General features: G+C 43.0%; 1 protein-coding gene across 11 annotated transcripts in view; it reads left to right on the top strand.

The window, feature by feature from the left end:
• The window catches only part of mark2b (MAP/microtubule affinity-regulating kinase 2b), a 47,639-nt gene extending 34,457 nt beyond the window's left edge, over window positions 1-13,182 (top strand). For 5 of the 11 annotated variants that reach the window (XM_035149161.2, XM_035149171.2, XM_047338871.1 and 2 more), the window contains 5 exons: window positions 3,059-3,325; window positions 6,246-6,272; window positions 9,163-9,198; window positions 9,846-9,955; window positions 10,338-13,182. In XM_035149161.2, the coding sequence (XP_035005052.1) occupies window positions 3,059-3,325; window positions 6,246-6,272; window positions 9,163-9,198; window positions 9,846-9,955; window positions 10,338-10,687 (790 nt within the window). In that variant the 3' untranslated portion in view covers window positions 10,688-13,182. Of the gene's footprint in view, window positions 1-3,058; window positions 3,326-6,245; window positions 6,273-7,344; window positions 7,625-9,159; window positions 9,199-9,845; window positions 9,956-10,337 lie in introns of all 11 variants that reach the window. The other 6 variants (XM_047338874.1, XM_035149162.2, XR_004694736.2 and 3 more) reach the window with 5 other exon arrangements.
• Window positions 13,183-14,009: the final 827 nt, after the last annotated feature.

The raw sequence follows: 14,009 nt of genomic DNA, 5'->3' as shown, positions 1-14,009 counted from the left end.
GTTAAGTAGAGCTACATTTAAGGTTCTCACAGCCTCTGTTTTTTTATTAAGTTGTCTCTACATATATGGATCCACCTCAGCTATGAATTTGCCGGGGAAAACCCTGTCTTTATTTATTAAGCGTTAATTAAGCTGTGACAAATCTGGTTGGATGAGTGAAATTAACGAACAGATTATTTTGTTGGTCGTCTGTGTGGTTACGGTGTGTTGGTGTGTTGCTCTGTTAGCTTGCTCACCCGCTTGACGGTATCTGTTTGATGGGCTACTTTGATATTTTCAGTCCTATTTTTTTTTTTCTTCTCCTGCCAGCCATCTGTCACAATACTGGGGTTCTTTGGATATGTTCCTCAGCTCTACCTCTATGTTAAATACTGTCTGAGGCTGAGCTGATCTGCCACTTGCTCACACAGAGACCCCCACAACCTTTTGTGACAGTTGTCTAGTGGAAAAAATAAAACAACCCCCAAATGTCAGGTTAAAATTTCAGCAGAGCAAATGTCAAGGTGGCCCTCTGGCTGTATGTTGAAGTCTCGTTCTGTTGCATGCGTCGGCTCAGCAGTGAGCTTGGGCTGTTCAGAACCTGGTTGGGAACGCTGGAGAGAAGATACCGCCCCAACACTTAGACTGTACCCCCGAGTGAGGATTTGGGCACCTTTTCTCAGAACACAGTCTGTGTCCTCAAGTCCCACTCATTCCTGTTTTATCCAGCTGTCCCCAGATACCCTTCTGAAAAACTTCTCAAATTCACTTCTCATGAATTTACATTTTAAAGCGCCAGTGTTCAAGTGCTGTCATGAAGCATGTGACGTGCATACATTGTATATAAAGATGGGCGGCATGTTTCTACTTCCTACTGGAATATCCAGGATAAGACTGCTGCAATTATGTGCATCTATCATCTGGAGTCAGAGGCTGCGCATTATCGATGGATCAGGGATGGAGCCATGGTATCGAGGTTCTGCCAATACACATGCTTGAGCAATTGTGAGGATTGGGTACCGAAATCCGTTGGTACATGGAAGTTTGGCTGTATTTCATATGAAAGGATTCAGACACCGAGGCCTATACTGCAGCCAAAATTATAATCAAAATTATTGGGCTTCACCTTTGGGGACCTATCAAGTTGTCCGTCTTCATATACAGTCTAAGGTGTTGCTGTTCACAGGCACCTGGTATAGGCACATTTGTATAAACTAGAGGTGCAATCTATTAAAGGCAAATCAAGTGTGCCGAGCATGAAAATGAGTCGTTCCTCTAAGACACATTAGCATCCACCTCATAAAACATGGTATAACAAGCCTGCTTCAGAAACTTAGTCCGTCACTGCTATTCACCTTAAATCTGTAAGTCACAAGGAAAATATTTTCATGTGTTTAAAACTTCCTCTTAGTGTAATGTATTTACTCTTTATCAACAGACATCTTCATAACTACGTCATTGATTCCCACTAATAAGCACGATCCAGCCTTTCTTTCCTCTGTATTCATAGAAGAGGTGTGTGTGTGTGTGTGTGTGTGTGTGTGTATATGCGTGTCTGTCTGTGTATCTGGAAAACATAAGCATAGTCGGCACTGAAAGAAGTTTTGCTTAATCTGTTCATCACAGAAGCTAAAGTGATGCTGTTTTTTTTCTTGTGTGTGTTAGAGGTCTGCACAGGACCATTGTTTTTGCCCGATGAATAACGGCATTTTTTACTCATCTGTATCATCTTTGATACGAGACACATTTTTTAAAATTTCCCTTACGCACCTTAATAAAAGCCATAATTGTTTTTTAACTGTCTGATAAACCACCTTTGAGATTTAAGAAAAAGACAGACAAAATATTTCTATGAATACACTTAACTCAGTTATTTTTCTGCCTGCTTAAATTTTGTATAAACAGTTTCTCTATTAAACTTCATCCTGCGATGATGACGTTGACCACCCTCAGGGTAAATACATCCTGCAACTTTTGTATTGCCATGCATGTCCTGTAGTCCTCTCCAGCCCTCTACAGTGAATCGCTGTGAAACCTGTGTTGCGATTGCCGTCTGGTCGTTTTTTAAAGCAAAAGCTAAATTTTAGCTGAATAAAATATGTGTAAGAGAAAGAGAGGGATCCCTTCGGCAAAAGGTAAAGAGGATTAAATGGATAGTTCACAGAAAAATGAAAATTCACTGATTATCTACTCACCATTATGCCGATGGAGGAGCGGGTGAAGTATTTGAGTCCACGAAACACTTTTGGAAAGTTTCAAGGGTAAACAGTGTTTACTCAGTGTCATTTAGGTTAAACATGGTGTAAATGACACAGTTTTCAGTAGAATTTGAATGTCGGGGCCTGCGGACACTTGGTTGACACCACACGAGCAGCATGGAGGCATGTTGTGTTTTTTTCTGTTTTATTACATCTGAAGTAGAGGTCACAATTGACTTCTCTGTTTACGCCTGAGACTCCAGAAGTGTTTTGTTTTTGTTGAGTAGATGAGTGAATTTTCATTTTTCTGAGAACTATCCCTTTAAGTGTGCGTCTCTACGCGTGTGTCACTGACCTGATGTGACGTAATTATTGATTTAGCACATTTTAGGGATTTTCTGATAAACATGATGGTGAGCAGATGTTGAACAGACTCAGTTGACACACCTTCCACAGAGGTAAGTAGCACTGAAGAAGTAATTTTCTTCTCTCTGTCTAACAGTGTTCTTCTCCTTCACCCCTTCCCCTCTTTTATGCCTTTCTTTCTACTTCTCTCCTCTTGCATCATCTCCTACACCTCACTATGTTCCTTCCCTTTTCATTCTATCCTCCCCACCCCTCCTCTTTCATACTGTCTTTCTTTCTTGCTTTCTCTCCTCTTCGGTCACACCGATTTCTTATTAATTTGCACCTCCTCTTCTCTGCCTCTATTTTTCCATCACACCGTCATCCCTCCAATCTTTTTTCACACCTTTCCTCCTCTCCACATCCACCTCACGGCTCTTCCACACGCTCCTCTCTATCAACTTTGCTTCATCATCCCCCCCTCCCTCCTGCCATATTCCTCCTTCCTCTCTCTTTTTCCCCACTCTCCTACATAGTGCTCCACCGCAGCGGGCGCCCGGTGCCTCCCCGTCTGCCCACAACATCAGCAGCGCTGCTGTGTCGGACCGCACCAACTTCTCCAGGGGGGTGGGCATCCGCAGCACGTTCCACGCTGGCCAGCAGCGGGGTGCCCGGGACCAGCAGGGCTCCGCCTACCCAGGCGGGCCCGCATCCCCGTCGCTGTCACACGGCAACAGCCAGGCACGAAGGGCACATGGTGCCACTGGGATTTTCAGCAAGTTCACATCCAAGTTTGTACGCAGGTGAGTGACAGAAACAGAGGCACAAGCATGGGAGAATGGGATGGGTGAATAGTTCAGATTATACTTTGTGGTTACACAATATGCAAAGAGAAAGGAAGTAAGTAAAGGGGAAATGATGGCAGAAGAAGATAGTTTGTATTTTTGTAAATTGAAAACAGTTGTTTGCGACTGTTCTATTTATTATCCAGCTGCTTTGTAGCTTAAGTACAGTTTGAGTATTGAGGTTTCACGTCGGAGCAGAAAATGACTAGGTTTAACTTACAAGTCGTTTCACTTCCTCTCAGGAATGTTGTTCTGTATATCCGTGTCATCACAGTATTTCTGTACAGGGGGGCTGATCCAGTCTCATCCCTAACACTTAAGTCGTGCTGATCTGTAACTGCAGGGAGTAGAAAGGGAGAGCAAGGGAACAGCTGTGTCATCTCTATAATTTTGTCTGGAGCTGCGGCAATGTGAGGAGTAATTTTGGTTTTGGTTTCATGTCTGGCCCAGTTCTCATCTTACTCCTCTGGTGCAGGTTGCAGCAGTTACTGCTCTCATACCAACCAAGTCTTTACAGTGACTAATGATATTAGATAATTTTGCAGGATATATATATAGATAGATGGATAGATGGATGGATAGGAGTTTTTCACAGTAGGACATGCCCAGGTGTTCACATTAGCCATGACTCTGCTCCATTCAACAGTCCAACAGCTGGGAAATGTAGTTGCAGACATTACTCAAACAGGAGGAAGCAGTGCATTCTGGGGGAGTGTTTTTAGCTGCAGATGAATTGGTGCTTTAGTGAGAATTTACAGCAGCAGAATGTAATGTACGTATGTGCTATATACGACAAGACAAACCACAGTGACCGTGTAAAAAAGGAACACGTCACCCAGAGCAAATATATGGCTCATTGAGGTGTTTTTAATATTTTATGGACAACACTGGAGATCTGAGACACAGAGGAATGAGATGTACAACATAAATAAAAATGTATGTGTTATGTTAAAAAAACGTCACTTAGGTTGATGAGTCCCAGTCACTGATGCTACAGAGGGCTGGTTGCCTGTTTATTTAAAGCCTATTAATATTGAACGCACCAAATTCGACACAGCACTTCCTTGAGCCCTTAACAATACATGTGTCAAGTGTGAGGCCGATAAGGTGAACGGTTAACGAGATATGCTTTCCACATACAGATAGAGATTTCTGGAATTAGTAGATAGATAAAACTATAAATCATCACCTGCCTTATCCTTTAAATCACATCGCACTCCTACTAAAGTATAATTTATTACAGATGAGACAAGGTTTCAGCAGATTCATACAAAGGGAAGTGGGGAATTATGTCATTTTACAAAGCCAAAGAAAATGTATTATATCATTCATTTAGTCAATAATTAGCAGTGATTGACTTGAATAATGTGTAATCAGAATGAGAAAGATATGGAGAAGAGGAGCAGTGAGGAGTATCAGTCGGAATGAAGGAGGGGTGGAAGTGATGGGAAGTGACAGGAAGTGAGGGTTTAAAGGTGGCAGGAAGGAACTATGTCCCAGTGATCAATGAAAGGATGAAAGGCCGAGAGAGTAGTTAAGGTTGAGAGTCACGTCTTCACTCCTGTGTCACCAACCAGCACTGGAGGAACTCGTGTTGTAACGTTAGCGAGAATAAGGAAGTTGTTTTTATTTTTGTATTGATGATGAAGCTCGATTTTAAAAAAAAAACAAAAAAACAGACAGGAGTCGAGCATGATCAATGCATGCATGCGTGGGTGTTGGTGTTGAGTTTGTGCGTGTGTGTGTTTGTGTGTGTGGAAGAGGCGGAGGTACAAGCACAGCCACTCTCCAGGCCTCCCACTCAGAGATACTGTAGCTCTGTGGCGGCAGTATCCATGGTTACACCGGAGATATCACTTTTCCCTCAACTATAAATACCGCTAGTGGGGACACCTTGACACATGCATGCGCACACAAACACACTAACGGATACACACACACATACACACTCAACTTGGCATGCTGGTCTTAGAGGTGGTGGAGACAGAGAGATTGTGTTGCATCTGTACAGTTTGACCACACACACACACACACACACACACACACACACACACACAAGTATCCGCTGAAGCTGTGTGTTTTATTAACATATCATATAACCTCCCTGCTGCACTTTTTCCCTCGGTCTGGAGAGTGATGGTTCTCTGCACTGCAACTACATGTTGTTTGTGTGTGTGTGTGTGTGTGTGTGTGTGTGTGTGTGTGTGTGTGTGTGTGTGTGTGTGTGTGTGTGTGTGTGTGTGTGTGTGTGTGTGTGTGTGTGTGTGTGTGTGTGTGGAAGTAGATTATGTTTCTCAAAGTGCGTTAAGGATTAAGTTGTTGCTTAAATCTGTGCTTTCTCATTTGAAATGTGTCTTTGTCTGTGTAGAAGTGCTGGGTCTCTGTCTTTTTTTCTTTTTTTTGTCGTTTTTTTAATCACGTTTAAACTTTCCCCCTCACAAACACTTCTTTTCAGGATCGCCCAGGAGCGCTCTGTGTGTGGAGGAGCGCTTGATTTCATGTTGGGAGTGAGGGGGTGACTGTGTTCAGACGGGTGGGAGTGGGCTCATAATGGAATTTTCCCACAGAACCAATTAAATCCCCCTAAGATGTTCTGCTGTGCTTTTAATAATATTCACACATTCACACTAATAATTGAAACACATGGAGTCTGAAGGTTGACTCCAGCAACACTGACTCGCTTTCTTTTTTTTGTTGTTCATTTTTAATGTTGCTTGCTGTTTCAATCCCAACGGAGCCTGGTTGATGTTGGGCTTTAATTTAAAAGTCTCAGAGGTCAGCTTGTCTTTTTACAGGAACGTCACAAATATATATACGTTTTTATACATACATTGTTTTTTTTTCTCTTTCTTTCTTTATCCCTCTTTTGTTTTTGTAGAAATCTCTCGTTCAGGTTTCCGAGAAGGTAGGCAACATCCCAAACGTTAAATATAACCCCTTGATATATACGTATTTTCTCCTCATATATATATTTTACATATATATTTATATATTTCCTCCCCTTTTGGTGTTTTGTGCAGCTTTTTTGTTGAAACCTTCTTTTTTTTTGCCTTGAGCCTCATCTTTTCTCCTATTTTTTTCTGTGGTTGGCCCTATTTTTTTTTGAGCCCTCTGGTTTTGAGTGCCGTGTTTTGGCCTATTTTTATTTTATTATTATTATTTACTAACTACCCCTCTCACCCACTCACGCATTGAACTCACTCACTCCATCATCACGCAGCACAATAATACCTCTTCCTCCTCGTCCCTCCATCGTCCCACCATCCTCTTCCTCATCCCTCAATCACCCCCATTTTTTTTGGCGGGTAGAGTGTGTGTGTATCCATCCCCCCCGTAGCGCCACAGATTCAGGTCGAGTTGTAATTGTGCAATAGATCAAAACTTGTCCCTTCCTGCTCTTAACCCTTTGCTTTTCCTAGATTCACATGCAGGTAATATCCTTCTGTTCAGCCCAATAGAGAGCTGTGTCCAAACCTTTAAAAATTGTTCAGGTAATAATCAAATAACAATTGTTATCCCACTCACCAAACTCCTATATATATTTTTTAATTTCTTAAAGAAGCTCATGGATAGGAGAAGTGTTTTGCGTTGCAAACAGATATTCCTGCTAACATCTACCAAACCATCACCCATCTCACCTTTCTGCTCTCATCATCAGTCTGGTCACAACAAATAAAATTTCCTCGGCCGAAAAGACAGAAGTTGTTCCTTTTTATATTTTTTTATATTGTGAAATATCCCCCTGGGAAGGTAGCGTGTAGTGTCAAAATAATAATACGTCCCTGACTGTTGTTGGTATTTATGGATGGATGGAAGTAGAGAGGAGGAGAGGACCCAGGAGGGACGGGGCTGCAGTGTTTTTCAGGCTACACTCTCTTTTTTTTTTTCTGAAGGCTGCACTCGTTTCTTTCTCTCTTCCGTTTCTTTCTTTTGTTGCTCTGTTTCTCACTGTGGCACTGGCTCTCTAACAACAGCAGCAGCAGCAGCAGCAGCAACAGAACTGGATGGCTTTGACCTATTCTTGCTGGAAAAGATCTTAACGCTGTGAACACACACACACACACATATATTTGCACTGACACACCCTACATTTGCATAAACCCACACACAGTCACTTCCATGTAGATATTTGCACTGTATGCAAATGTTAACCACTCGTTGACACATTTTACACCATGTACAAGCTGAACACACATTTCTTAACCTTGTGTCACAAACACACACACACACACACACACACACACACACACACACACAGTGTGCTAGCTTCTTTTTACCAGCAGGTGGAGCAATTTCCTTATTAATCTGGACCATTGCTCCACCTGGTGGTTGGAAGATGTAATATTATTTGAATTCCGTGTTCTGTTACCTTCAGTATTTGTATGTATGTAGGAATAATTAATTGATAGTTGATTTATAAATATGGGACAAACATTTTATTGAGCTGTTATTATTAGAAGAGATTCTAGTTACACATTTTTATTAAACGCAGTGGATCAAATAGTCGTTTTTCCTTGGAATTCAGTGCCATTTTGCATCCCTTCACAAATGCACAAATGCACAAATTATTTGCCTTTATTTTTTTGTTTTATTTATCTAAGCATTTTCATCATTTGTTTCCACTTCTCCACATGTCATTTCCCATGTGCTGTTTTTAACCATGTTTCTGTTGCAGGGGGTATTTTCATAATGTTTTTGGTTTTGTTTTGTTTTTAATGGGGCAAAACAGGAATGATACATTTCTTCCTCAACATAATGAATTTAGGACCATGACCTGTTTAAATTTGTCATGTGTGTGTGTTTGTCACTTTCCATTCACTGTCTGCATGTGTCCTGCTGTTGTCTTTGTGCGTCTTTGTTGTTGTCTGCTTGTCTCCCTGCACTTTGTCTGTGTGTCATGTCTGCTGGGATGAGAGAGAATATTTGTGTCTGTGTTACGTGTGCGTTTTACAGGCTGCAGTTCAAGTATTGTTAAAATAATGTTGGTTAGGTTTTCAGGGAGTGTGTGTTTGTGTGTTATAAACAGCCAGTGTGTATGTGTGTCCACTGTTACTAATATAGTTATTAACACAGTGCTTTAGCCACAGGACCCGCCCTCACCATGCCGACCATTCTGTTCCAAACCATTCCATCCCAGTTCAAAATGTTCCATTTCACATTTTGTTGACAATGTCCCATTTTCGTTAGAATTCATCCCATTCTATTCCAAGCCATTCCATTCTGTTGTAGCACTTCAATTCTGCTCTAAAAAGAATCCTCTCATTCTTTTCAGAACTTATATTTGTAACTGCACCAAACTGGTTCCATTTCAGTTTAGGTTGTTTTTTTCTCCATTGAGTCCATTCACACTCGTTTCAGTTCCATCCATCACCTTCTTCTGATCCGTCCTGGAGCTGGTTGTACACGTTCTCCACATAAACTAGTTCTGAGAGTAATGGAGATTATTTGCTATAAACATTTACACCAATAACTGGCAGCTGTAACTGTTGCATGGATGAGGTAGACGGCCATTCATCTCTGATATATACCTATACATGGCATCAGGACCACAGCAATGCATTGTGGGCTGTGACATCCTCAGGTGACTCTCCCGCCTGTGACATAGCTGGCATCGAATTGGACACTTGGCATCAAGGTTGTTGTTTTTCTAAGTGGGGGGTTTGGAACATGGAGTCAGGCATGGCGAGCAGCGGGCGCCGTGTGCAGCCGGCTGATTTTACTCTGTCAACCAGATGTTGGCCTGTGGGCCTTCAAAAAAACAAACGACTAAACTTGTGTTGATTTTTCTCGAGGAGTCCGTATGAGGGAGAGGGTCGGGATGAGGGGAGCAGGTGAGATACAGAACAGCCCCGAAAAACCAAAACCCCCCCCCCCAGGCTCCCCTACCACTGCCTGCCAATCAGTAGACTGGAGCCAATCAGTAGATGATCTTTTGAGCTTGTTGTGAATGGCTGGGAGAGTGGGGGGGGCGGCAAGCTGGGGTGTCCTCTATAATCAGTTGGTGATGGTGGTAACTGCTTAACCAATCAGGGGAGATTAGCAGTGAATGGGAGCATCCCGGAAACTTGGTGTGGAGGTTGACCTGCATGGTGGTGAGATTGTTTGTGTGTGTGAGGGGAAATCAGAGTCCAAGTACCCAAATGTGTGTTTGTGTGCAAGTACACATGAAATATCTCTCACACACACTCAAGACGTAAACACACGCACATCTTTGTGGTCTGAGAGACACAAACACACACAGGGGTACTTTAATTGTTTTGCTTTTTGTCTTCATTCATTTACACCTCATCATCTTTCAATCCTTCCTCTCCGCCCCCCTCTTTTTGTCTTGCCTTTTAAAACAATAATTCTCACACTTTTCCTCCTCTTCTCTCTTTGCTCATGTCTTCTTCTCTCTTTTCTCTCTTCCCACACTCCTCTCTCATCTCCCTTTTGACCCATCCTTCCTCTGTCTCCACCCGCCCATCCCTTCATCCAGGTCCATGCTGAGCAGCACGGTGGACAAGTCGGAAAAGACGTCCGGTGGCGTTCTCTCCACCTCTACCAACAACGATGAGAACAACTCCTCGCCAGGATCTGGTAACACCGGTGCGTAGAGTTTCGTCGCCGTCTGACACAATAAACGAAGGAGAGTGATACTGAACGACTTGAGTGTCGTTTAAATCATTTCATCTGTCATGGCTTCGTTCAGTGTTTCTGTCACGACCTGAGAACTTTCCCATGTTCTATTCTATATTCTTCCCGTTTTTTCCCACACACTTTGTAATCTTCTTCAATTCTTCCCCTCCTCTTTCCCCTCGTCTCTCTTCCATCGTGTTTCCCTCCTGTCTCTTGTCACGTGTGTTCTCCTTTAACTTGTCTTCTATTCCTGGCCTTAATCACCACTTGTGAATTACTCTGCAATTATCTCTCCTTCCCTCCGTCCATTCTTCCTCTTGATTGCTCATCTTTCCCCCATCCTCCTCTGCAGGTGGCACCGGCACCCCTCCGGCCATTGGCATCCAGAAGGACCCGGCCAAGCCCCGCTCGTTGCGCTTCACCTGGTCCATGAAAACCACGTCATCCATGGAGCCCATGGAGATGATGCGTGAGATCCGCAAGGTGCTGGACTCCAACAGCTGCGAGTACGAGCTGCGCGAGCGCTACATGCTGCTGTGCGTCTCGGGCAACCCGGCACGCGACGACTTCGTCCAGTGGGAGATGGAGGTGTGCAAGCTGCCGCGGCTCTCCCTCAACGGCGTGCGCTTCAAGCGGATCTCGGGCACGTCCATCGCCTTCAAGAACATTGCCTCAAAGATCGCCAACGAGCTCAAACTGTGAGCGCGGCGGAGCAGCGAGGGGAGATTAAAGGGTGGAGGTGGGAGGGTGGGGGATGGCGAGGATGAAGGTGGTGCTGTAGGTGCGTTAGGGAGCGCTGCGGAAGTCAGGGCGTAAGCTAAAGGGTGGGATCACTTTAAAAACAACACGATTGTCATGGAGACAGGTCTGACGTAGGGCTATTGGTTCTCTGAGACTAGAAAAACATTTCTTTTCTAGAAGTTTTGTTCCTTGCGTTCTCGAGGCCCTGCGATCAGGAACTCTGAGCTGATTTCCTCTGAGTCGTGAAGTACTTACAGACCGAGGTCTTCTCTCTCCCTGCTGTTTTTCTTTTGTTTTTTTTGTTAAGTTTTGGTCACGTTCTACTTAGACGTTCCACTCTTCTTCTGCATGTTCGATCTGCTCTCTGTTTTTTTTAAGGAGTCACACTTTGACCGCTCCTGTCACTTCTTCCTGCTATTTATTCCGTTTCTCTGCACGGTTCTGCTGGGTGGGCGAGGGGGGGCGGGGACGGGTTGGTTGGAGGACAGACGGAGACGAGCGGAGGAACGCTGAGGGAAATCTACTCTCTCTCTGGATCTCGGAGTGATCGACGGGACGTTTGGAGCCTTATTATGCTGGAAAACTCAAAAAGGAGTTTCTGATTGAATTCGTGGTGATGTCGTCCAAAACCGAACAGACTCCAATCGAGCCAGGGCTGAAGCGCACACACACACACACACACACACACACACACACCTACAGTTGGATATTGGATGGACAAACTCTGCTGTTGTCGGCTAACGGACGCTCTCCACCCTCCACCTTCTCCCTTCACACACACACACACTCACTCACACCTCTTCACCTTCACTCTCTCCCTCTGACTAAAACCGAACTCGGCACAAACACATCCATCTTTTCACCTCATCACTTCCTGTCTCTTCCTCATTTCCTTATTTGCTTTGTTTATTTCTCCGCCACCATCGAGTCCGAGGAGGCCAGTTCGACTTATTTGTCACCATCTATAGCGCGGGGCTGCGACTTTTTACGCCCCGTACCTTTTTTTTATTTTAAATTTATGGCTTTTTAAAAAGAGTTGTGCACTGGAAAAGGGGGCGTATCGGCACCTGGGGAGGGAAGGACACTTCGTTGGGGGGTTCATTGATGGATTTTACGTTGCCTTTCTTTGAAGAATTAAAAGTTGGGGTTTTGTTTTCGTTGCATACGTCAGCACATAAACGTTGGAATGATGATGAAACTGTGTTATTCTTCTTTCTTTTTTTTTTCTATGTTGGTATCACATTGGTTGGCATCACGCCTTCATATCCAGAATGTCAACCCTGAGCCAACACATTTCTTGTCCCTCCCCCCTTTTCTTTTTGTTTTCCTCCCCACCCCGACATCACCCTCCTCAGCTACACATATTCCCAAAGAGCAAACACACAAACAAAAAGGCGTCATCGGAGTATGTAACAAAGCAGAACGCGTGTGTGTGTGAGTTTAATTATCACTGGAAAGAAAGAAGAAGAAAAAAAAACTAAAAGAAACTACAACAAATGGTGAATTATTTTTTTTCTTCAACTTTTAATTTGATAATATATTTTTGTGTCGTTTAAATTTTTGGGGTTTGTACAGATTAAGATTTCTTTGGGGGGAGGGTGGGGGGGTGGACTGGTTGTGTCAGATCATATCATTGCTGCCTTTTCGGTGTAATGCACCTTTAACACACAGACACACACACACACAGCTCGTAATGTATGGGAATAAACACAAAGCGCAGGAGTTATCGATGTATTTAACGGCGGCGACGATGATGAAGGTGGTGACGACTACTGCTCGCTCATTTTTTTTTTTCTTCATTTCGGCCATTTTTTACAATTTTATTTACTTTGTCAGTTATCTTTTTTTATAGCGTTGTCGATCCTGTAAAGCAGGAACGATGTTTCTCACATTGAAGCACACATTCGCTCAACAACAACCCACACAAACCAATAGAAGTCACTTCTTCCACAATAGTTTGTCGAAGCAGAACAAAACACACACACACGTGAGCGGGGGTTCGAGAAGGGGGACAAGGCTGAGTCCCGTCAGCTGGTCGCACCTAACTTAACACTTTTCTTTCTTTCTTTCTATCACAATGACACACTGTCGTTTATTTTTTTGTTTTTCTTTCAGTTTTTAATACGTCAAATTTTTCTTTTTAAAAAGTTGATCATTGTATTAAGGTGCTGGGTATTGGATTCTAATTATTATTCTGGCTGTTGCTGTTATATTATCTCTTTCAGGGTTGATTTTATTTTACCTTTTTTTTTTTTGTTTCGTTTTACATTGCTGTAATTTACATTGATTTTAAATGTGTTTTTTGAGCAAACTGTAACTGTAGTGGTGGGTTTTCGGGGGCTGGGAGGGGTGATCAACTCCTGAAAAATGTATTATTTGTTTGTTTGTTTTTTTTGTGCAAAGACAAAATGATGAAAAATTACAATGATAGTAATAAAAACAATGATATAATAATAGTTTGGGGTCTGAAATTCGTTATGTGAAGCTACGTGACCGTCTCTCCCCACTGTGTCAAAGTTGGACACACTCACAGAGATCTGTCCTCGAAATGTCCGACTTTTTAAACTGATATCCGTTTGTTATTTTCTGAGTCAACAAAAAAATCTAGAAAAAAAACCCGCCTTTCTCCCAATGTCTTTTTTTTCCTGACGCTTACTGCATCCTTCCAAGTTTCATAGAAATCCCTTCTGTGTTGTTTGCGTAATCTTGCCTTCTGTACAGGAGGTAGAACGGGTCGTCCACTAACCAGATTGCTGGTGGTTCGATCCCAGCATCTCAAAGTGTCCTTGTGCAAGATATTGAACCTGAAATTGTCTCCATGTGCCGGCAGTGTGTGATGGAAAGAAAAGCACAGCCTATAGAAATGTGTGTGTGAGAACGTGACTTTAAACAAACGCAGCCCATTTATGTTTTTGATCAGATGAGCATCATGTGTTCTGACTGAAAGCTCCAGAACAGCTGCTAAATGGATCTGGAGTTGATCCATGTCGACCACAGCGTCATGTTCAACCAGCTCTCAAACCAAGATGTTTGTCTTCGATTCAGTAAAAAGATGAAGGTTGAAATATTTGGCCTCTGTATCAGCTTGTGCCTCATTTTGACACAAGGGGGCGTTGTGAGGAAGAAATAAATAATTTGACAGTTTTCTGTGCAGATGTTGAAGTGTCTGGAAATGAAGGTGTGTAACTTATTCTTTTACTAATGGTATCTATTCAGGCAACATTTCTTTCCACATTTCAGACTGTGACACGTCTGACACGACTTCCAGCTGTCACAGGTACCT

This window comes from Hippoglossus stenolepis, chromosome 23 (genome assembly GCF_022539355.2).
Source record: "Hippoglossus stenolepis isolate QCI-W04-F060 chromosome 23, HSTE1.2, whole genome shotgun sequence".
Lineage (NCBI taxonomy): Eukaryota > Metazoa > Chordata > Actinopteri > Pleuronectiformes > Pleuronectidae > Hippoglossus > Hippoglossus stenolepis.
The sequence above is the reverse complement of the archived record's forward strand: the minus strand, read 5'-3'. Positions and strand labels throughout refer to the sequence as shown.